The following is a 24,855-nucleotide window of genomic DNA, read 5'->3' as shown; positions in this document are numbered from 1 at the left end:
TGATCGTGAAATCCATGTTTTGCTGCTTCGAATGCAGGATATATCAAATACAAATCAAAGGGAAGAACAAAAGAAAAAAGGAGCTATTTTTTAGTCAGGGGAGCTCAAAAATCATCCACGCTCCCGAAATTGTCAAACATTGTTCACATAGCTGTACAGTTCTATATCACACAATCAATCATATACATTTTAGTAACAAAAACCTGTGGTATATAATATATAAATAAAACCTCCGGCGTATTTTAAATATGTTGTATACCTGGCATCCAGTGATTACACCTTCGCCTAAAGAATTGAGGAAATTTGTATGACTGTACGAAGCTGCATGCATGCCATGTCCACGACTCGAGCAGATGGTAACTTCTTCCCATCATCAAATTTTGATGTATGTATCTTCTACAATTTATACATGTCCACTACGGGTCAATCCTTAATGAAGAGGAGCTTTTCCGATGTCTGGAATGTGCCTGATCAACTGACGCTCTAGGGCTTGGGGCCACACTTTCTATTACATCTGCCTGTGCATCTGATGGACCTGGTAGAAGCTTGCAGCCAAGTTTCCTTGCAAACAAACGTGGCGAACTGATAAAGCTATGAGATTTTGTCACTTTGTGCATCTCTTGCTTTATTTTACAAAATTCTTGTTCTAGTTCTCCAACTCTGGACCTCATCCTCTCAAAGTCAACTCTCAGCACCTGATTCTCGCGGACAACTGTAACCCACCCACCTCTCTGCACTACTTGGCCTGCCATATCATTGGAGGCAGTGTCGACACCAGCAAGGCCACTTTCACCATCAAAGGCGGGGAGATAGCCAGTGAGGGCTGTTCTTAACTGCAACTGCTCAAAGAAAAGCACTTGGAGAACGATTCTGAGCGGTAAGCGCTCATTTTGGGATGCGTGGGAACATGCATCAATGGATAACTTCCGATAGTCAATAATGTTGCAAAGTTTCTCCTTCTCATTGTCCGAGAGCCAAGGATGTGCCTGCCCATTAACCATGAGAAGATATGTCAGCAGAAAACTAATACAGTAGCAAGGCATCTGCAGAAGTAGAAGTGTCAAGTGTCTGCATCCTGTTTAACAATTTGTTACATATAGTTTGCAATAATTCAGGTAAAGGCGATCAAGTAGACAGGGTAGACAGGGTTACTGATTGCTAAACTGGGTTGGTTCTTGAAAATCGGACTCCACTTGGATGATTCTTACAAATACTTGTGAACTATAGGAAACTTGAAGCAGTTACCTATCAACCACAACTAGCAGATTAGTTAATACTTGCAAATATAGGTACAAAGACTAGCCTCCTCCATGTTTTTTCTTATGCAACTCTAGTGGCTGAGACAACATTCAACCAACTGATAGGAAATCGAGTGAATCTTCCAATTATGACATAAATCCCAATTTTTGCTACATCATCATTTCCCACAGATAATATCCCCTATTCCACCTCATGGTCACGAAATCATCATGTTGAAAAACAATAGGGTCCTCGGTTAAAAGTAGCTGTCCAAGGGACTAATACTTAATTGAGAGCTTGAGATACAGAAGCTAGTAATTTAGCATTCCTTAAAGTGGGCAACAGAAGGATACAGTATCTCTGCACAAGCCTCTCAACGTCCATTTATTCCGGCTTTATGTGATAGGGAAACAAAACCTTTATTGACGAAAATATGTAAAATTTTGTTTTAAAAGACGTTATTGAATACAAACCTTGAAATAGATATCCACTGCTCTATACAGGCCATCATGCAACGACCTTGAAGATTCTGGAAGGGCCTCTGCAAGATATCGTAACTTTTCAGGTTTCAAATTCACATCAGAAGCAATCTCTGCAATATAGTTGTCAATCAACCTTGCCACTCGCCTTAACGGCCCAGATAAAGGAGATGTTTCTAAGTTGACTGATGATGGAGAAAAAAATGTTACACTTTGTCCTGATGATATAAAATGCTGGACCATCCGTTCAACGCAATCAGTATTGTAAAGTGTATCGGAATCTGAATAACTAGGCATAAGAAGGCTATCAAGGGTAGCCAAGTCTAGTTGCATCCCAATTCGCCTCTCGAGAGATTCCTGACATATCTTACTGACACCTACTATCATCCCAACACGTAGAAGTCCCAGTAAAAAACGGCAAAAAGATTTCCCCTTCTTTTCAGGGAGCAGCTTTTCAATACATTCAAGCGCAACCTTCTGATCAACAGGAGCAGGTGTCATGCTAAGACTTACAACAGTTCTTGTTTTGCCAACCTGACCACCTTGCCACCGACCAAGACCAGGTAAATATTTTCTAGCATAGTACATTATGGCGCCAGCTAAGTTTTCAGCTCGCATACCTCTTTCTTTCATCGTTACAATTAGTTTCTGAAATAAAGGTAAACTGAGATTCGAGATATCTTCAAACCACCAGTCAGACTCTTTGCTTCTGATTCTTGCCCCTGTGTTTATCCCATTCCATAAGATGCTTCCACCAGGGCTTTGTAAGCTACCATACATCATCATGGGCCACCCAAACAAACTCGGATCTGTACACGCCATCATAGCTAGAGCATTCAAACATTTGCCAACTACTTGGTCCTTTTCAGCCCTTTCAATAACAGGTTCTGAATATTGAAGAGACATTATACAATCCTTCCAGTTACGAAGTATGGTCTTATGGAAAAAACTGTCTGCCTTGGCCAATAAGTTATCTTCTCCATACTCCTCTGTCATTGTGAGAAAATCTGCTGCGCAATACACCAACAGTATGTTCTTTGGTGACAATTCCACACGAACTCCATAGCAGAATTTGACCACAATTAAGAATGTGTCAGGGCCACCAGGAAATTCAGTTAACGATATTTTGAACGACTCCCCCTGGATAACTTGAGATTTCTCTAATAGATTTGTGATCTTCCCACATCTCGACATGAGAGGAAACTGGAAATGCATACAACTATAATTAGAGGAGTGCGACTGGATTCCTAGTAAAACAATATACACATCAAGTATCAACAAATAAGGTAAATATATGTGCAAAGAATTGCACCAAAAAGGATATGCACAACGCATAAATATCTGGGGAGTGAAGACCAGATAAAAAACATTATAAGGAATCTTCTGCAAGGAAACCTCCAACTCAAGAAAACTTGACATAAAATTGAAAAATGAAAGTTGCAAAATACCAGAGCATGATATAACTAGCAAACAAAAGAAATTCCACCTTGGCTAACATATCTCATAGAAATATAATCCCTAAGAATATATTTAATCGGTAAAGATACACGAGTCCAGTTTTTCTGTCCGAAGATGGTGAAGAAAAATTACAACAGAATATAACAGAAGTAGCACGCATGCAATGGTTGGCAACATGGAAAAGGACCACCACCACCACCTTGTCCAACAAGTTGACCTGATCAGATTGGATGGATGCTTAACATCCATCTACTTGTGTTGGAACAACTAGAAAAACACAACTTGTAATGATCACTGAGAAGTAGCTGGAATTCCAAAAATCCATTTAGAAAGGTGAAAGAACTCGCAAGAGGCCAGATTATTGGATGAATACAAGTGCAGGTGCGACAAAAAGAACAAGAATCAATAGGACATTAAAGATTGCCCATCTCCAAAGGGTAGTTTGACGAGTTCATTTCTCAAATTGAGGTAACATCCTCTGCTGTTTCTATTTCAAAAGAACCATCCTTTTATTTTCTCTCTTTTTATTCTTTTAAACATTTTTACTGAAAAGGAAATGCCCTCAAATCTATACAAAAATAACATATTTGTAAATCCATAAGGTAAGTACTTTAACACTGTAGGTATATGTACATCAATTTTCTACCATTTTCATACACCAGAAGAATTGAACTAGTGATATTTCTATAAGTTGCTTCTATTACTAGTCATTGGTCAATAATGCGTAAATTTCCTTTTTGACGCATAGAATGTTGTTATCAAGTTTCATCCTGACCTTCAATAAACTACATGCATTGAATTCACTAACGAAACAAGTCCATTATTCAAGGTGCACCAAAATCATCACTCTAAAAGTCTAAATCCTAGTATAAAACAAGAAATATCTTTACCATCCACACAATTATCTGAAAATTTAGAGAAAAGCTTGCAAGTGATGGGAAGTTTCCAGCAAAATGTATCCATTAACACCCAAGTACTTACATAATACCATAATGTCTCAAACAAGGAATTTTAAAGCCTTATGAAGGCACGGAAGCAGCTATAGTAACAAGAATAATTAGATATTTTCTTTATAACTTTTTCTTTCCATAGAAACTTCAAAGACATTTAATTCAATTCTTTAGATTTTTCAATAATTAAAGTCAAGCACCGAGTTTGGTATTGCAAACTAAATCTCGGATATTCAGCATTAACAATTTGAACCAATACACGTAGGAAAAGAAAATTCATATTACTATAAATTTCATGATTCTACTTCTTTTAACAAATGCAATGTATCCAATTAAATTGTTTCTAGTCGGCAGTAGTGATAAAAACAACATACCTTATGAAGATAAAAGACTACGCCCTCAACTTCAACGGTAACATCACTTGGCAAACCAGCATTACAATACCTGTTATACAAAACACATAGTCCATAGCTAAAGTAGTGTAAAGGGGTTCCAAATTTTCATACCAAATCACTAAAAACATATTGAATTGCAAAAAAACTCATCCCCATCATACCAAAACACAATATAGATCTCCAAAAACCATTTCTTTTCAAAATTCAATGATACCCACTAATAATTTTTTATCAAAAGTATCAAAAAAAGCACAAAAAGAGACCATATTTGTTGAAAAAACAGAGATTACGGAACATACCAGTTATTGCCTTGACGGTATAACCCAGAAGCTAGTTTAGAAGGAGCCATTACAAGACAAGTTTACTAGTTGAGTTAAAGTGAAATGAGGTGGTGTAAAGAAAAAGAAAGAAAGACATGATGATGATGAGTTATCATTAACTGCCAGCAGCACTGAAACAAAGCAGTAACCGACACCATGGGATCACTAAAGTACAAGTAACTAGAATTATAAACATCACGACATACAACCGGCGAACAGAGAGGAATGAGTCTGTGTCTATGTTTCAGTTAGAAAGAAAGAAAGAAAGAACAGAGCATCCGACTCAATAGTTGACTAGTTAATGTATGTTGGAGATTTTTTTATATATAAAAAAAGAAAGAAAACAACACTAGCATTCTAGCAGTCACCAGTCACCACCAAAAAATTGGTGTGGGGTTTATGAGTGGACCACCTACTTAAAAGGTTGTGGTGGTGTGTGCTTGGGTCATGGACTCATGGCCGGCTCTACTTGTCACAGTTTACAGCTATACATAGAGTGCGTTTTGTCCCCCACTTTCACCTTAGTGTATTTATTGTTTGATGTTGTAGTTATGGACTTCTGGTTGTAATTTCAGATTATATCTGTTGCGCAACATGAAGATTATGATGTGCATGTCATTTTTGTGTAATGGTCATGCTAATCTTCTCTATACCGTTGAACACCGCAAGGCGTATTTGTTTAATGTATTAAAACAGGAATCCTTTTTCGTAGAGTTGTTTCCAGTAATTGGTTTTTGGACAAATTTAATGTGAGTGCGTAAGATCAAGTAGTCAAATCGCTATGATAGTATATGATTGATTGCCAGAGGGCGTGAAAAGATTTGTAATGGCCTGTTCGTGAAAAATGAGAGCCCTCTCTATACTAGATTACTAGCCCCCATATCAACCTTGAAGTCTGCAACTTACTACCATCCATCCTCCTTTTGGCTTACAATGACTATGAGTCAATGATTTCGCAGTTCATGACACATACTGACATACATATGAAGTATCTCCAGCTATCCACATACTGACATCTAAACTACTTTAAAAATCACCACCTTTGTCTACAGTCCCCCACAATAGTAAAAAAATAATTTAATTTAGCGTGCATCAATATCTCCAGTTCTCCACAGTTGAAGAATATAATACAGTACATCGATTAGTTCAGTAGAGAATGATGGTATGGAGTCAGCTTCGTTGTCAACCAAGGACTCCTGCAATATAAACCATGGCCCAAAATATCACCGATATATCCGATATCTCTCCAATATATCTCGATAAATTGGTACACTGATATCGATATTTCCGATATATATCCACCGAATATTGAACTCATTTTTTTTCGAGATATATCAGAATTTCCGATATGAAATTTTATATCACCGATATAATCGATATATATCAATTGACTTTTTGACCATTTTTAAATATAAATCCGATATTTCCAATATATTTCCGATATTTCTGATATTATATGTCCGATATTTCCGATATTTTAAATAGTTTTGACTAGTCACCAAAAAACCGATATATCCGATATATCTCGGTTTTTGGGTACACCGATATATTAACCAATATCGAAATTTTAGGCCTTGATATAAACCATCATTATATACACCATCATTTCAATGATATTGCTACCTAATTGATGTTGCCTTCATTGTTATTCTCCTAATCTGATTTGAAACTAATGGTGTACTTTGACCAAGTTTATATCACTAACTTCTGATAATAAATTTGATACGGCTCAAGTCCTAACGGTGAGCTCAATCTGAAGCAGGTGACCTAACCTCAACTAATGGTAAGATACTAAGATCAGCTCAAGAATATAAATTCTTTTTCTAAACATTTTCTATAACGTAATGAATTAATGATAGAACCATATTCCCTTTTCTTTTCTATGTGGTCTATCTAATTTCGATTCATTAGGGTGAGACTTTGGACAAGCATTGTTCTAGTGAAAAAATTAATATTAACAAGAGTAGTACATTGACTCATGGAGCAAGAGAGGCCAATGAGATGAATAAAAAAAATATATCAATGGAGGCAGGAATCCAATAATATTATTAGCGGAATTTAAAATTTAAAAGTTTGATCAGAGGTTTTCGTTATATATCTATTAGAATGATAGCTCTACACATCATTGGGGCCCTTTCTTTAAATCTTAATAACGGCAATGTTGTGCACTTCTGTATGAGCAGTGTCAAACATACTACCTACAATCCATTGTAAAGAAAGTGGTCACCTTTTCATGCATTACACGCAAGGAAGCAAAGCTTCACAACATCAGCACTTCAGCATCACAAGTTTATTTCAAAATATATTACGACCTTAAAAACAAAGAACTATAATGCCATGCTTAACTTAAATCATTGTGTAAAGAAATTTAACAAACTATTTAATACGATCTAGCACTAGAATAGTAGAATGTGTAACGAACACAGAGACCCACCAATAAACAATGAGCAACCACCTATCAATGTTTAGAACCCATGATTGGAACAACCATCAGAAGCAGTGTGCACCAAGCAAAGGTTGCTTTTTCAACTTTTCATTACCCTTTAAAGAGATGGTGGCTCAGGGTCTCCCGAGGGTTCTTCTTTATCAGATTTAGCAGCCTTCCTCTCGTTCCATCTGGCCCATAACCACCTCCCAACCAAGAAACCGCCAAGAGCATAGACCTTAATGAAGAAAGAGAGAATTAGATCTAATTAGGTTTATTTGTAGACCTATCACTGACTAGAAAGAAGTGCATAAACAGTGATAAGCAAGCAGTCAGCTTTCCCACAACTCATTCCAATGGGAAAACCAAATACAAAACTGCTCCACTATCAAACCAATATGGCATCAGATTTCTAGACTTTACAAGAGGTGGACAACCATGGGCAATCACATTCATCCCACTGGTGACTATTTCGGCCATATATCTAAAACAAGGAAAATTTTGTACTCTATTGTCATGAGCACCAAAAGGTCTTCTAAAGACAGAAGCTGATAACTGGAAGGAAACCTGAGCATGTTTTCAGTTGTAATTACAACAAAGGACAGCGTGTAAATTAAAATATACATTCTGCACTATACCCCATGTACTTGTGTGTGTGTGTGTGTGTGTGTGTGTTGCAAGGGTTTCTGTGTTTAGGGAAGAAGGATCTTCAGATAATTTATTTAATCGCAAGGATACATATCGATTTTGTTTTCTTTATTTGTCTTTTAAATGAGGATCAGAAAGCAAAAGGTATAACACAATAAAATATTACGTTTCCATGCTATTCCTAAAATCGGGCAAAACTAATAATAATAATAAATTTTTTTTTTTTGCCCAGTAATAATAATAATAATAATAATACAGAACAATAATTACTTTTATTACAAAAAGTGAATAGATTTCATACTTCCAACTAGTCTTTAAACATGGTTCAGACACAGCCTCATAATTTCAAATATATTGGTTGGGCCATAACATTGCTAAATGGCCCAAGGATCTCAACAGAAAGAATCTCCATGAGATTATAGCAGCACTCCTTTTCATTCTTATGACTTCACTAAATCATTAAGGGTTTTATGACTGCTGAGTCCATTCAGATATAAAAAAAATGATTTAGACAGCCTTATCCTGACCTATTATAAATGGTATCTCAGCATCATACACAGGGATACAAAAAAAAAGGTGGGGAGCACTTCTCTGGAAAGTACAAGTTTCAAGTGCCATCGAAAGAAGAATGAAAACCAAATCGGAACGAGATTCTATAAAGAGGTTGAAATGGTGGATATCAATTTCCTTTAAAAACAAGATGATGATGTTTTCCTTTGCTTACAAATCTCTTAATCTCACACACTAATAGCAAACACGAACCTAGACTAACGAGATTTTTCGATCTCTTGTTATACCCTCGATCTCTTATTCAACTGTTCATATTGATGATTGATTGCAGAAGCCCTTGTTGCCGCTTATTAAAGGGATTAAAGGGGTACTAGACAAGATATTTGGATTTCAGGATGGGTTTGGTCATCTCTCAATCTCTTGTCCACGTTTGATGATGTTGTAGATCATATTGTTCCGCCATTCACGTTTCAGACAGAGGGATAGAATAGGAGAGAGAAAAACCTCTTTGCTATAAATTGAGATTTCGACAAGCGTAGGATCATGTATTTTGCAGGGCCTGATCTGTTACTCGAGCATATTTCAATCAAAAATAGACTTACAGGCTATGGACATATGCACTTATAATGGTCTTATGGACCAGTGACGAGTTATGCAACTAACCAATTGTCATTCAAAACAACAGAGTGATAGACAAACTGCAAGAACCTACAACTTGATGCAGAACACAGAAGCAGTCGCTGTAGAATTGCTTCTGTTCTATAAGAGTGACGGCGCTTTAATGGTAAAACTCTAACAATCTATGTTCTCTGTTTGGAAAAGAACTAACTTCTCATGCTGACAAAAAGTACAGCTTGCCAGAACTGGGTATATGGAGAGTTGAAACCAAAGAGGTCAAGGGAGCATCTACCTGCCTGGTCAAGTTGTCTGCTAATTTTCCATTTGAAAGTCCAGTATTCATAGCTTACCTGATTGCAAATATGACGCAGATTGGTGGTTGCTGAGACCAATTACGAAACCAGTCCACATTAGAAACAAGAATGAGACATGTAGTACTGTTCCAGTAATCAAGGAAGAAGTTCTCCATTAAAAGTCCACTTAAAAGTAAAAGGCAACATTTTTGTGTAACATAATAAAAAAATCCACTGGCATCCCAAGTGCTCTTGAGCATCCTCAAATCTCTCTGAAGCCAATCTTTTGGTTGTCCAAACTCTCATAACAATCTCCCACAGAAGCACTAGACTCCTTGGACTAAATATACACAGATTGGTAAAAAATAACAACAATTCAGGAATTCTGTATGTCAGAGTCCTGTTTGAGAGCTGCATCCCTAAGATATACATTATCACGTCTATGTCTGACAGCTCAAGTTTTAGAGAAAGCTAAAATATAAAGATCCCAAATATTTCTGGCTTCCAATAGAATAGTCCTATAAACTAACCGAAACCAGACAAGAGCACTGCAATCAAATGTGATTTCACACTAAACAAAAAAATTCTTGAAGCTATAATATAATTATATACATCTAATAAAAACATTTAGGGAGAGAAAGACAAACCTGCCACATGTTTCCACCACCTTGTTGCCCTTCATCTCCTTCCAACTTCAAACCCGGAAACTCTTTCTTATTCCTCCCATCACCAACTTTCACAAAATCAACTACTTTACTCTCACTTTCCACTTTTTTTACCTCTTTCTTCCTCTTAAACTGAGGAGGCAACTCAAAATGAAGATTCTGTAAGAAAGAAACGATGGGCAAAAATGGGTTTTGTATATTTTCTTCTTCTCTTATGCCTTTGTCTGCCATTTTTTTTCTTGTGTTTTCAGTCGCTGCCTTCTTTTTCACTTTTATCTTTTTGTTTTCACGTGCCACGTCTTTTTGTTCCTTTCTCTTTTTTACCCTCATCTTTTCTTCTTTTCGAATCTATTTTGGTTTGGTTTTATCTTTCAAGATCACACACCATATTTTGCCAAACTCGGCCTGTATTGAATCCATCAAGTTCTCAACACAAGTGGAAGGAATGAGTTATTAGTATCTATGTCAAAAGTACCGAGATACAATGTTGTTTAATTGTGATTCATTAGGAGCATGAAAGATAATCAATTCCTAATGGAAGCTCAATTGCCACATGTGGAACAAAACTATACTCACTGCTGCCATTGACAATATGTTTTCCACTAGTCGGTAGACTACAATAGCATTTATAAGTTGTATTTTATGGAAATCGAATGATGCAGGCATGCAGCCTGAATAACAGTGGATATGATATGATTCAATACCCAACCAAAGAGTAATAACTTTTCCCGACTGTACACGTTTTGTGCATACCAACTGACAAGCTCTTCCTTAAATTTAACGAGTTTCTGAGCGTACGATAGCTATTAGATCAAACACTATCCCAATTCACAAGGCCTGAAAAGTCTAATCTTCAAGCTCGATAATCTTCACAACAGACGCATCACCAACTTTCTGAAAAATGACAACACGGTCGTGTGACTTTATTACACCTGAGGCCTTGCCATGTTCTAGAGCAACCTTTAGAACTGACTCACTTGTCGCACTTGTAGAATCAGCCTGCAGAATTCGTCGAAGAGTATTAGATTGCATATATGAGACTGATTTGGACAGCAAGACGGCTAGTCATAAGTATGCCCCAAAGAGGTATATCCTCAGTGGGTAAAGTATAGAAGGGAGAGCACTACTCAGGTCAACAGGGGAAAGCGGAGATCCATTATTCCCATGTACATCATGAAATCGAAGCAACATATGTGACAAGTACAATATCCATTAGTAACCAAAGTTCAGAAACCTAGTTAGCAAATTCGTTCAGAATATCTGGGTTTACACCTATAAATAGACAATTTTTTACTCTAGTTAAAGCATTTACTTTAAGTCAGAAACAACTTACAGGATGTCTAGGATCTGCCAGCATGGGAAAAAGACCTCTAACTACAAGTGACTGCCTTGCCTGCCAAATTCAACACCACGATGTTAACACGTCAGTTCCTTGAAGTGATTTTAAATTGATTGTAAGACACAAAAGCAGAATTTTCAGTGTCGTGGGAGTCAAGGAGATGGTTGACTGGTAAATCATCATCTCCCCCACACTGTGGACACTGAGTAAGAGTGGGCACTCGAAAACCATCGCTGGTTCATGCTAAATTAAATATATATGTTCTTTGAAGACAATATTAAAATTCAGGCAAAGGAAACACTTTGAATACAGTAAGTAGTGTACCTCAAAGGCGCCAGTAAAACTCCATCGGAGTTGATTAGTTTTTAAACGAGGGATGACAACTGATAGAATAGGCATTGTTGGCCTATATTTCGCAATCAATCTGAGTCATAGAATAAATGAGTTAGAAACCTGAGGACACAAAGAAGTCAGAAAACCTCGGTCATTTGGTTATATAACACTTTGTTAATAATAATGATGGCCCTCGTGAGAAGCATTCAACCAACAAGTTGGACTGAAAATTCACTAAAAAAAATGAAAAACGTGGTACGACCTTGCAGCCCTTCCAGTTGAAGTGAACACGATAATAACAGATGCCTTCACCTTAATTGCAGCTCGTACCTAGATAAACAGTAACCAGTGAAAATAGAGTTGTAGAAAATCCAAAAGAAAAAGATAAGAAAAGCAAACAAAAGTATACATTTAACTAATATACACATCTAACCAAGACAAAAACTCAACCAATTGATATAAACAGGCAAAAAATCCATAAGAGAACTCTAGAAAGAGTATACCGCAGAGGAAGCAATAGACTCCAAGTGGGTCATCGGCTCACTGACGTATTTCACGGTATTCTTGAAGTACAGGTCGTGATTGAAAACCTTCTCTGCCTGTAAAATGTCGCATTATAAGCAAATGGCAATTTTCACATGTCAGATAATAACCAAACGGTCAAAATATGAGATGAACCTGATCGAATTGCACATCCGATGAACAATCAATACTCATAACTCAGCCAGGAAGACTCACCTCGGAGCAGATTTTACCAACAATAGAAATTGTCTCAACAGGGTACATCCCTCGCAGTGTCTCAGCACCAAGAAGAATTGCATCACTACCTGTACGGAATGAAAAGTGATACAAATATATTAAGACAAAATGGAAAAAGCACATAAAATCTGATCATGTCAACCATCTCCAAACAACACATACCATCCAATATAGCATTAGCCACATCAGTTGCTTCTGCACGAGTAGGTCTCAGGTTATCTGTCATGCTGTCCACCACACGAGTTATAACTACAGGTTTACACGCCATGTTACATTTGTGAACAGCAGCCTTTTGAAATAAGAACACCTGTAAAGGGTTTCAAAGGACATTAGAATGGCTTAAGAAGCTGCAATATGAAATTTAGCAGAGGTCTACGGAATGTCTAGCGATTTAACCAACAAAAATGGTGATTAAGGGTGTAAGTTAGATAATTCCCAACAAGCACATTAAAATATGACCAAGGCTTCACACTTGGAAAAAGGATCCATCACACGAAAAGAAATTACTTGCCAGTTCACCAATTCAGAACTTATGGAATCAAAATACAACTTCAAAAGCCTTGTCCCAGCAATCCTACTTCGGAAGAGAACTGCTTCTAAGAAGTAATAAATAACAGCCCAACCCCAGCACTGTTTGGCATAAGCATGCATCATGCATGAAATCAAGCATACTGCATACCAGTTACATAAACAACATGAAGGTCTTGAGATGAAGAGCAGAAATGGAATTCCTTCATGTGCATGGTTATAAGCATAGATTATGGTGCAAAGTTAAGATTAACACGGATGAAGTATGTCACTTTACTCTTACATTAATGCCCCTTTGAAAAAGTGTACACAAACTGCTTTCCATTGAGGAGTGTCTTGTTTTTAAACAATCACAAATGTAAGCTTTAGTACATGTTGTTTGGAACTATACTATAAAACATTAAACCACCAAAACGAGTATGAGCATATAGATGTATGAAAGATGGGCACATCTGCCACTTGAATTCTTCGCAGTAGTTCAGCACTTCAGCTGCTTCCATGTCAATTTTTTTTTAAGACTCAATACATGTACTCAGACTGATTAATTGATAAAGAAGATCTAAGAGCCTAAACATGGCTTCCATTCCTCAATACTTAACAAGTACAAACAAAAAAACAAACATGAAAGTCCCTGTTTTTGTCAACAAACAAGCTACATAATTCATAATGCTCCAATTGGATAATCAATTTCTTGATCAACCAACTTACCATTTTGCTATCCAGATAGGAAGGATCATAATCAACGCTCCATAGAGTAAACCAACATTATTTTTGCTTAAAGGGATTACAGAGTTAACTGCATACCAAAATTCATGAGTGCTGATCACATCAGTTGACAAGAACTATAACTTGGGTTATGATGTTTTGTTTGCATTGTCTCTTGCTCTCAGACAAATTGTATCAAGAGCATTTCAATAAAGGGATCTCTGTTTACTAAACCTAGGACTCCTTTTTACTGTTCACACACAACCTTGTCTACCAATATAACCCAAAGAAATTTCACTCAGTGAGTGCTAAAAGACAACCAACATAGTGTATCTGTGATTCTGTGAGTTCCATATATTAAATTATACACAAAATAATCAATATATTGTCCATGTGCAACTCGTACAAAAAGAAGTGCATGTTGTGCACAAAGATAGCCCTGACCTTCTCAGGTGGGAGATCGACACCCAGATTTCCACGAGATAGTATAATGCCATCAGCTTCTTGTAGGATCTCATCAAAATGAGTTAGTCCCTGAAATAGTTTCAAGTTGACATTGTAATAGATGCTGTGCTCGTGAAAGTAGAAAATAATACAGAGTAGATATATCAAGCATGAAAATATTCAAGTAGGATATTCTTCATGCAGAATTTACCTCTATGTTTTCAATCTTTGCAAAGATATGTGTTTGCTGGAGATCACCTAACTTGGAAAGGTACTCGCGAGCCTGCACCCAATGGAATTAGGGAAATAATCACTTCAGAAGTGGGGATAAACACTGGACTCTTAATACATTATAACTAGATCATAGAATGAAAAAAGAGTGAGCATAGACTTGAGGGAATAATAGTAATGTAGACCAACACAAATAAATTCAAGAAAAAAACTCATCAAGAAACCCATCGGTGAATTACTTACATGGCGAACATCCTCTGCATGCCTGGTATAAGATAAAGAGAGGAAATCAATCTTATTCCTAATGCCCCATGTACTTAATACCTGAAATACACATAACATAAACAACCTAAAGGTACTAGGAAAAAGCAAATATAACTTACTGCCGAGCACATTATATGAGCATTGAACCTTAAAAACAGCTCAAGTGATTGTAGAATGTGTATAATTGTCACTAGAGACAGCACATAATGAGATATTCCTCAGAATTCAGAGGAGGGAACAAGATTAAGATTTTTTTCATCTTTTCATTGGTGGGAACAAGTTTATGATCTAAAGCTCCAATTAGCTTTTGTTCCAAACCTATTAGTTTTACCATGTTAAATATATTGGTTTTCTCAGAAGGCACAAATGTTTCTGTTCTTTCACATCAATTACTGGCTCATCTCTATAGATGAGAAGATTTACATGCAACTCAACACTTACTTCTTTATCCTTGTCAGTGAGGGTAGGTAGTTCAATACGAATTTGAGCAACGTGCAAGGTGAACAATGATCCAGCCAGAGTAGCAGAATTCTTTATCACACAAACCACATCCTCCTCCTTCACCTCAGATACCTGCAGTAATATTTGTGGATTTAAACCTAAAGCTTATGGCAAAGCGTATGACATAAAATTATTCATCTGGTACTAGCACACGATTTCTTGAAACATTATAAATCATTAGTAGGACAAATCATCTTCCTAAAATCGGAAAAGGATCAAAAGGAAACATGACAAATAATCTGATGTCATTCCTACAAAAGTATGTAACCAATTTCACAATACTCCTATCTCAGTCAAGTCTACCAGACATCCTGAGCTTAAAAAACCAAGCATATGACCAATTAACCGGCAAATCTCCTAATAGTGCCTTACCTCCAGCCAGACGGAAGTAGTTTCACTTCCTGTGAACAGGTATTGACCAATAAAGATGGTATCTCCCTTCTTCACTGCCTGCAGAGCACTCATTTTCATTCAGCTTGTGTACAAAACAAATATATAAGAGAGTATATACTTATTCAGCAATTAAGTGTAAATAAAAAAACATTTTATGATAAGAAAATGTGTTGTTCTCTTCCCTGGTTGCTGTACATCAAAAGGAGGGAATAATCTCAAGCATCCAATCAACTAAGAACTGCAGGAGCTTTTTAATTGTGAATTGTCACACTTCTCTATTCTCCCCATCTATTTGTACATCGATACACCATATAGAAATTCTAGCTTGAAGCAACTAATAGCATCATGAAATTTATTGGTAGTTTACGATCCCAGTTTTTACAGCTAATGAAGGACTAGATGTGCAGGAGACCAGATCCCCAATGAAAATTCATAAGAACAAGAAACCTACCAAACACTTAGGAATAGGAAGAAACACATATGCACTTAAGCTTATGTGCAAGACATAATCACTACAAACTTTGACATTCTGTGGAACTTGAATATTCTCATACAGTCACTGTAGACTTGTAGACTGTAGAAGACGCTTTAAAAGATATGCAAATGAACATTAATTGTGCAATCAATCTATCGGTGTTTCTTCGGGCAATCATAGGGTGTACATTTGGTTTGGCCTGATTCAGCAAAGGAATTATTATTAGCTCATGGTCCCTAGATATTGTTGGGATATTTGGCATTTACAAAGCCAATGAATATTTATTATTTATACATGATGATTAAATACACAGATCTTATTATTATGCACATGGGTGAACTAATATCATATATTGAAACCATAAGTAATAGAATTAGAACAATCAAGTATATGAAGAGCCATGTGCGGGAGATTTGATTGTATCTATTTACCTAGAATGCTCACAGTTAGGGGGTGAAGTCGGATGTTTCACTTATACGACTGTAATATACATAACTGCTATATGCTAGGATGATAATATCTCTATCATTTGAGTATGATTCTAAGTTTGTATATTGGTGTAGTCACATGACTGACACTGAGGGGATCAAAGTGAGAACACACTATAAATTCGCTATTAAGGTTAGTATGCAAATCTCTCACTCTACCAATTAATCCCTAGACTTGAGGAATTGTGAAAATTCATTGTGTCTCAAATTTATTACTTTGAGACGTTAAAAAGTAATGTCTATTCATAGACTAGACTTGACGTTTTGGGTAATTAATGCAGAACTTCTTGAATCACGAATTCTAATAAAAGATCCACCACTCTATGGAGTGGAGTTATGTATTAGGAAATTGTGACTTAACTAATTGAGCTCAAATCCGGCCAGTATAAGAAATAGTTTCTTAATGCTCAATTAATGTTGAATGTCACATTGGGTCAATAAGTCAATCAGACATGGGTGTGACGTGACAGTGAAGAACATAGATTGACGTGACATGGGTCAACAAGTCAATCAGACATGGGTCAATAAGTAAAAGCTATATTGTTTTAGATGTGTGCACAGTTCGCTGACTATTTTGTCTACTGAAACATAGAAGGAAAGGTATAGTACTAATTCATTGCATGAGATGCACAAAGACTAAACACATGGAGACATACACTATGTACTAAATATGCATATATTAGATAACACACATCTAGTAGTTTACTTCTTGTTATATGCATATTTGTTCCAAGACACACATTGCTATAACATACATGATAACACACATGGACACATGACGTGTTTTTTTCTTAAGTACACACTTTGCATGCTAAATTAGATCCTTTTCTTATATGCATGCATGATAGTTATGAGATAACTATTTGCATATGATGCAAGCTATTCAGATTTTCCATAATACACTAATATATCAATGATAGATCTTTAATTTTGGCATGAGATGCATATCCTGTTAAAATGATAGCAGAAAGATGTCATTGTCATTAACTGTTAACGTTGGATATTTGTAGATTAATACTCTCGCTCTATAAGAAACAAGTGGTAAAAGCATTTAATTTACGAATTGAATCCCTTACTACACTATTATCAATTCGATAAGAATTACATTGCTAGATGTGATTAATATGATCCCTACGGATAAATTAATTGCATGATAAAATATTTTGGCCTATTGTCTATTTTTGAGAAGAAAAATTTATGTATGGCTAGTGGGAGTGTTTTCCCTTACGGATTCATTATCTCACGGTTACATTAATGAATTATGATGATGGTACACTTGACTAAAATATAGTTGCAGCCCCACGGTTATGCAATTACGTTTTAGTAGCAAAAGACATGATAATGGAAATCATATTACTTGTATGAAAAATTGATGGGTCTAGTAGAACCCGCCTGATTAAGTTAAATAATTTTGATACCCTACGGATAAGAAATTATTCATAAGTATTAGGTTTCCATTGCTTATATTTATATTATTGATACAATATGGAGGGTATTGTATTTTTATAATATAAGCGGGTAATTGGTTTATTAAATTCCCAAAACCAATATTAAATGTATTATAATAATTTTTGTGTATATGTAAATGTTCCAGATATGTCTCAATTAAATTTTAATCGAACAAGTTGACTCGTCCTAATTATGTGGACTGGAAGTGTAACATTAATAACTGCTGAAAGTTACAAATTCGTTCTCACTACCCCTTCCCCCCTTAACCAGCAGCCAATGCTAGTGCTAGGTTGAGAGATGAGTACGAAAAGTGGCAAAAGGCCAATGAGATGTCCAAGTGTTATCTCCTGGCATCCATGTCTACTCCAACACTAACACCAAAATTTTGGTACAGCTACTGAGATCATGGCCAATTTGCAAGAGATATTTGGCAAACAAAATCACACTAAACGTCAAATTGCAATGTCTAACCTAATGAATACTAAAATAGCTAATGGGACTCCAGTTAGGAAGCATATCCTTAAAATGATTGTCTATGTCAATGAGTTGGAAATCCTAGGCGCTTTGATAGACACCAATTCTCAAGTTGATGTTATTCTTCAGTCTTTGCCAGTTTCATTTAATCAGTTCAAGTTGAACTACAACATGAACAATATGGATCTGACACTGCCAGAGTTAATGAACTATTTGCAACAGGCTAAAGACTTAGTTAAGGTTAAGCCAAGTGTAATGGTCTCAGAAAATGTTGGTGTTTCTAAGCATAAGCCGAAAAGCAAAGGCAAGTGGAAAAAGGGTAAAAGGTTTGCCCTTGGGGCAAAAGGGGGAGTGGAGAAGAATTCAGGGGCTAAAGCAAAAGGTAATTGCCCATTGTGAAAAACCTGGTCATTAGAAGCGGAACTGTAGAGAGTATCTGGTTATGAAACAAAAACAACAAGAAGGTATGCAATCCTTTATTCTTGAAACCAAAGCGTTGGTTTTTCCTTATGACACCTGTTATGTGGAATAAGAGGCCACTGACCACTTTTGTAAAATGTTATAGGAGTTTCAAGGGAAAAGAAGGATGAATGAAGGAAAGGTGTACCAGACACTCGAGGCAGAGGCAAAAGTTGTTGCAGTATCAATAGGAGTTTATTATTTAGCATTAGAAATGAAAATGTTGGTTTTAGAATACTATTATTATGTTCCAGAGATTAGGAGAATTTAGTTTCTGTTTATGCACTTTATAAGTCAAAATATTCTATTTTGTTTGATTCAAAAGTTGTAATCAGATTAAATAGAAAGATTATTGCCTTTGGTATTTTGGAAAATGGTCTCTATTTATTTTCTTCTATGCTAGAAATAAATGATACTGCTGTTAGTAATTCATCATATGTTTTTACCTCAAAAGAGGATATTTTATTATAATAATCCAACAAACTTGTAACACTTAAGACTTGGTCATATCAATCTGAATAAAATTGATAGCTTGGGTGAAAGATAGGATTTTAAGTTCACTCCCTTTATAATTTTCCTCAACCTATAAACTTATTTAGAAGGAGAGATAACTAATATATCTTTTAAAGTAAAGGGTCAAGAGCCACATAGTTAATGGAGTTAGTACATACAGATACAGATGTACATAGGCCTATAAATGTGGGAAAAAAAAGGGTAACTTAATGCAAAATATGATTTTGTTTCAATTAAGTACACCAAGAACTCCACAACAAAATGAGATTACAGAAAGAAGGAACATAACCTTATTGGATATGGTTTGGACTATGGTGAGTTATTCAAACTCTCCCTATATCTTTTTAGAGATAAGCCTTAGCAATGTCAACAGATATTCCTATTTATGTTAAAAAATTATTAACTTATAATTTAGATAAAACTTCCATGTAAAGTTTAGTGTTTACCTAAACCTACTCCAGTACTTCGTCATAGTGGGAGAACAATTAGACCTCCAGAAAAGTTAACCCTATTATTAAGGGAAACTTTCTATATTATATCAAATGACAAGGATGTAGATCTGGCCTATAAACTACAAAGAATCAATTTCTAACATTGATTTGAGTAAATGGCTTGAATTAATGAGATGAGAAATGGAGTCATTTTATTCCAACAATGTAATGAGTTTGAATGTAAACTTTGATCAAACAATCAAATCATTTGGTTTTGATCAATGTGAGGAAGAACCTTGTGTTTTACAAGAAGGTTGAAGGTAAGATGGCAAAGTTTTTGGTCTCATATGTATATGATATACTATTCATTATGAATGATATAGCCTATAAATACTGTATAGACCCCCACTTTGTGGCTCATTAAGCCCACGAATCTAGCCCAAATCAATTAAGCCCAAGGGTTTAATCCTTGCTACACCCAATAACTGGTCTATTTATGAATATGTTCAGGTTCATTATTGTAGAATATAAGGATAGAGGTTCAAAGAGATAAGAATTCTTTTGACACAAACAAACATAGTCCTCGTAGGACTCAATCTCTTCATTCATATAAAAACTATTTGTTCTCATAATGTGAACTACGTTGAAACTTGATCCCTAGATAATATATCTTGGGTACGTAGGCAGCCATTATCTTGATTCAGTTTCATCTCCCCCAACATCAATTTCCTCTGTTTCTTAGTGCATTTTTTATTATTTGCTCTCGTTGTGTTGAAGCAGGTTATTGCCGAAATATAATTGGCGCCGTCTGTGAGTTTTTTAGAATCCATTATCACGTGAAACAATCAAGATGGTAAGCACAATAAGCAGATCGAACAGTCAACATATTCCTCTTGTCAATAGGAATCGCAACCCTCGAAATTCAAGTCGGCCAATGCAAGAATCGTTGAACAATCGAGTTGCTCCTAGTGGAGCAGCACCGCCGCCACCAGTCTTGCAACAAGAAAACCTGCAAGTCGGTAATCCCCCACGTGGTCCGCCATCCGTCCGTGTCAATCTTTCAGTTGACATGGATATGGACGTGGACATTACTCTCACACCAACTAACGAAAAAGGGGATAGTAACAGCCAATACACCCCTAATACGGTTGAGCGTGAGTTAAGACAAGTCAAAAATTTAAATAGGAACTTGAGAAGGAAACTGGCAAAGAGGCAAAGGCCGGTGGACGATGTTGCCAATTCAACTATATTAAAGCGACCACACAGGGACGCAGGCCATTCTAGTGTATGGGACCATTTTGAAGATCCACTTCATCGTCTTCAGCAACGTGCTACTTCTAAAGCACAGTCAAACAGTGCACGCTTTAAAAGTAATAACCCTATTACCCGTACTTATAGGGAGAATTAGATTGGCAGGGATAACTACTACCCTAGACATGTCCGATCTCAAAGGGAAGATTTATCTCTGAGAAGCAATTTCAGGGAAGACCGTCATCCGAGATATGTCCGACATGACTGGGAAGGCGGGCATCCCAGACAAGAGCAACAAAACATGGAGAAGCGGTATAATTATACCGACCACCCTGCCAAGGGTGACTACCGCCCTAGACAAAGCTGTTCTGAGGGATAGAAAAGACAATCACCGGCTTGAGCCGATTGTGCGTCATCAAAAAGATCTCTAACTCCAATAAGAGACAATGGAAAGTATCATTCTCCATATATAGGCACGACCGAGGAAAAATTATTCGAGCCAATACTTTAACTCTAACGTAATAACAAATTGAAAAGAGTTGATTACAAAAGAACTTAACGATAGAGAGTCGAGGGATGTCGAATAAAAACTTGATCCAACGATGGCGTGCTTGATAAGTTTTAAACCGACATTCGTGAAACTTACCACCATCCCGACTTCAAACAACCCGATTTTGAACTTTATAATGAGTCGGAAGGAGATCCTGGCTTGCATATTCTATCATTCAAAAATAAGTTGGTGTTATGGGGTGGAGATGATCCGCTCATGTGTAAACTCTTTCCATCAACTCTAATGGGAGAAATATTACGTTGGTTTAGTGAGTTGCCTTCAAGATCAATTCACCAATACAATGAACTAGAAAAATTAATTTGTTAATCGTTTCCGCCACAATTGCAAGACGCCAAAAGATGTCGACTCACTTCTGAACATCAAGCAACAACGTGACAAAAAGTTACGTACTTTTGTTACTAGGTTCCGAAAGGCAACAACAGATATTCTAGAAGTTTCTGATGGGATGCTTCTTTTCGCCTTTAAAGAAGCATTATATTATGAAAAAGACAGAAGTTCGAATTTCATTGTAAGGATCTTTACCATTTTCTACTTAAAGATGTCCCTAAAACTCGGTACAATTTGTATGTTAGGGTTGAACAACACATCCGTATCGAGGATAACATATCGGGCGAAAAGCAAAGAAGAGATTTGATATTCGAGTAAAATTTTTCCTCGACAAAGAAGAATTCTAAGCCAACACAAGGACAGTCAGATCAACAACATAACGATGGAAAGAATGACAATCAGAAATAAGTCAATTTCAACCGTGATGGAAAGACTCTACCTGAGCTAAAGCTAACTCCGCTCAATGCCAAGTACTCTATTATATATGAGAAGTTGAAAAGTGAAAATCTTCTTTCCCTGCCTTATCCGCTTTTAGAAGATACCAAAAGTACAAGGGACAAATCCTTGCAGTGTAAATTCCATAATGACTATGGCCATGAGACAGAACTTTGTCGCTCTCTCCGAGGTCAGATTTAGAAATTAGTGGAGAAAGGACTTTTAAACGAATATCTTACTAAAAACTCAACAACAGTAATACTTTAACTTATGAGCATGTCATTAATGTTTTTCATTCTCATGTTGAGTCTCTTTCCAAAAGTCAGAGTAAAAATCAAAAGCGTTTGAAAGTTAATTATGTTGGTGAGTTTAACCGTGTCAACAAAGTCGATTTTGTCAAAGGAATCCGGGCCACCAAACTTCGAAGAAGAGCCCCCCGATTCACCGATGATGATCTCCTTGGTGTATATCACCACACTATGACACGGTCGTAATTCGCGTGTCTATAGGTACTTCTCGTGTTCAACGGGTAATGATCGACCACGGGGCCACTTCCAGCGTCATTTTTTCTGGATGTTATTCTCGGATGCAACTTCGAGGGGTATGATCATCGCCAAGAGAATCCTATCATCGGTTTTGACGGGACAACATCTTCAGCGGTTGGAAGAATCACCTTACCAATCAAATTAATGAACAAAGAAGTTGAACTCGATTTCTTATTGATGGACTGTCGTTCCCACTATAACGCAATTTTGGGCAGAGATTGGATACATTCCATGGGTGTTGTAGTCTCCACATTTCATCAGTGTGTCAAATTCCCATTCTTTGGGCATATTTGCAAGGTTCGTAGTGACTAGGTATCTACCCATGCCTGCCATGACAAAGCAATGGATGACTATAAAAAATCTGAAGTTTATGGTAATACAATCCTTGCAAGTGCCCCGCCCATACCAAGCGGCGTGCCCTCCATCTATAATATTGAGGTTCATGTGAAAGGGCCGCCTACAGTGGATCAAGTAGGAGATTCAACAGAAGAAACCACTTTTATTTCTACCGAACTTTCGAGTGAAGAGCAAAAAAAATTGGTTTCCCTTTTACAGCGGAATAAGCATATTTTCGCTTGGAAAATTGAGGAAATGCCAGGTATAAACCCTTCTGTTGCCTGTCATAAACTTGACATTGATCCAAGTTTCGGGCCGGTTAAAAACCAAGAAGAATGGCACCCGATCGGGCTTCAAAAATTAAGGAGGAGATTGATAAGCTACTTGGGTTAACTTTATCCGACGAAGTTACTTACCCAAAATGGCTTGCTAATGTCGCCGCGCGATCTTGAAAAAAACGAACAAATCAGAATTTGTATTGACTTTACAAACCTTAACGAAGCTTGTCCGATTCATCCGTATCCATTGCCACGAATTTCCGGTGGTGTGGCCACTTCGGGCTTCCAACGCCAGTATCTTTCATGGATGCTTTTTCGTGGTACTACCGGATATCTTTGAATGTGGATGACCAAGAGTTCACCGCTTCATCACCGACCAAGGCATTTTCGCTAATCGCTATACCTTTTGGTCTGAAAATGCCGGTCCTACCAAAAGCTTGTCAATACAATTTTTCCGAATCTGAAAAAATAATTGAGAACTTATATCGATGATATAGTCGTTAAATCGAAACTTTTGGTGATCATCTTTCCGATCTTCAACTTGTTTTGATAGGCTTAACAAGTATAACATGAGACTTCAATCCCGCCAAATGTTCTTTTTGGCCTCTTCCGAAAATTTTCGGGATACCTCAAGACTCGTAGAGGTATTGAGGGCTAATCCCGATCGATACACGCCATTATTGATATGTCATCACCAAAAATAAGAAGGAAATTCAACAACTTACTAGTCGGGTTTGCATTTCGCTCTTCATAGATTTATTTCTAAATATTCCGATCGTTGTCATCCCTTCTTCCGGACTTTAAAAAGGGTGGGCAACTTGGAACGCTTGATTCGCGAGACGGCATTGCAACAACCAAGAAATACTTAGTCGGGCCCCTCTTATATTGACAAGTCCTTCAACGTCAACCTATCGCATATACCTAGCAGCCTACAACTCAAGCCGTTAATGCTATTCTTTTCATTGATGATGGTAGACCCGCCTTTTTATCGATAAGACTTTAACCGAGTCGAAGTCTCGTTATTCAAAATGGAAAAATTGCACTTGCATTGGTTCATGCCGCCGCCCGATTGAAACCATACTTCGGGGAGGTTGGTCGAATTTATAATCGATTATCCCTTTACGCAAAATCTTTCGTAACGCGGGAATCAAGCAGATTAGCCCAATGGGAAAGTTATCTTAGTGCATATAGCATTGTTTTTGAAAGTCGTACTGCTAAAAAAGGACATGCTCTGGCTTCTTTGATAGCTGATTTTCCGATTGATGATTCTCCTATTGACGATTTCTTGCACCAAGAAGAATCTATAGAAGACATTCTGCCGCCAAT

General features: G+C 36.8%; 3 protein-coding genes across 6 annotated transcripts in view; all 3 read right to left on the bottom strand.

The window, feature by feature from the left end:
• Positions 1–72: 72 nt before the first annotated feature.
• On the bottom strand, positions 73–5,317 carry LOC147482616 (Phototropic-responsive NPH3 family protein). 2 transcript variants are annotated; one of them, XM_086576259.1, is made up of 4 exons: positions 4,821–5,317; positions 4,501–4,570; positions 1,713–2,921; positions 73–986 (listed from the first exon to the last, which is right to left on the bottom strand). In XM_086576259.1, exons 1-4 carry the CDS (start codon positions 4,868–4,870, stop codon positions 417–419), a joined length of 1,899 nt encoding a protein of 632 aa, XP_086432385.1. In that variant the 5' UTR covers positions 4,871–5,317; the 3' UTR covers positions 73–416. The 2 variants fall into 2 exon arrangements, with proteins under 2 accessions (XP_086432385.1, XP_086432386.1); XM_086576260.1 differs by having other exon boundaries at positions 1,713–2,965; positions 4,821–4,871.
• Positions 5,318–7,116: 1,799 nt separating this feature from the next.
• On the bottom strand, positions 7,117–10,284 carry LOC147482615 (uncharacterized). Its single transcript, XM_086576946.1, has 2 exons — positions 9,983–10,284; positions 7,117–7,504 (listed from the first exon to the last, which is right to left on the bottom strand). The coding sequence occupies exons 1-2, from the start codon at positions 10,229–10,231 to the stop codon at positions 7,385–7,387; spliced, it is 369 nt and encodes a 122-aa protein (XP_086433072.1). The 5' UTR covers positions 10,232–10,284; the 3' UTR covers positions 7,117–7,384.
• Positions 10,285–10,556: 272 nt separating this feature from the next.
• Positions 10,557–24,855, bottom strand: part of LOC147482611 (pyruvate kinase 1, cytosolic-like) — a 28,146-nt gene continuing 13,847 nt past the window's right edge. For 2 of the 3 annotated variants that reach the window (XM_086576942.1, XM_086576943.1), the window contains 12 exons: positions 15,477–15,554; positions 15,045–15,176; positions 14,583–14,663; positions 14,320–14,391; positions 14,109–14,198; positions 12,594–12,738; positions 12,411–12,499; positions 12,176–12,271; positions 11,935–12,002; positions 11,664–11,763; positions 11,334–11,393; positions 10,557–10,999 (listed from right to left, as the gene is read on the bottom strand). In XM_086576942.1, the coding sequence (XP_086433068.1) occupies positions 10,847–10,999; positions 11,334–11,393; positions 11,664–11,763; positions 11,935–12,002; positions 12,176–12,271; positions 12,411–12,499; positions 12,594–12,738; positions 14,109–14,198; positions 14,320–14,391; positions 14,583–14,663; positions 15,045–15,176; positions 15,477–15,554 (1,164 nt within the window). In that variant the 3' untranslated portion in view covers positions 10,557–10,846. The remainder of the gene's footprint in view (positions 11,000–11,333; positions 11,394–11,663; positions 11,764–11,934; positions 12,003–12,175; positions 12,272–12,410; positions 12,500–12,593; positions 12,739–14,108; positions 14,199–14,319; positions 14,392–14,582; positions 14,664–15,044; positions 15,177–15,476; positions 15,555–24,855) is intronic. The other variant, XM_086576944.1, reaches the window with a different exon arrangement.

Source organism: Coptis chinensis, chromosome 8, assembly GCF_015680905.1.
Source record: "Coptis chinensis isolate HL-2020 chromosome 8, ASM1568090v1, whole genome shotgun sequence".
Classification (NCBI taxonomy): Eukaryota; Viridiplantae; Streptophyta; class Magnoliopsida; order Ranunculales; family Ranunculaceae; genus Coptis; species Coptis chinensis.
This window is presented reverse-complemented; position numbering and strand designations above follow the sequence as displayed.

Coding starts and splice junctions, on each gene's coding strand:
- LOC147482616 (XM_086576259.1), bottom strand. CDS start 4,870: ATGGCTCCTTCTAAACTAGCTTCTGGGTTATACCGTCAAGGCAATAAC. Junction 4,571..4,820: donor TACCGTCAAGGCAATAACTG/GTATGTTCCGTA, acceptor TTTGTATAACAG/GTATTGTAATGCTGGTTTGC. Junction 987..1,712: donor CAGTGGATATCTATTTCAAG/GTTTGTATTCAA, acceptor GTTAATGGGCAG/GCACATCCTTGGCTCTCGGA.
- LOC147482615 (XM_086576946.1), bottom strand. CDS start 10,231: ATGGCAGACAAAGGCATAAGAGAAGAAGAAAATATACAAAACCCATTT. Junction 7,505..9,982: donor GTGGTGGAAACATGTGGCAG/GTTTGTCTTTCT, acceptor TTCTTCATTAAG/GTCTATGCTCTTGGCGGTTT.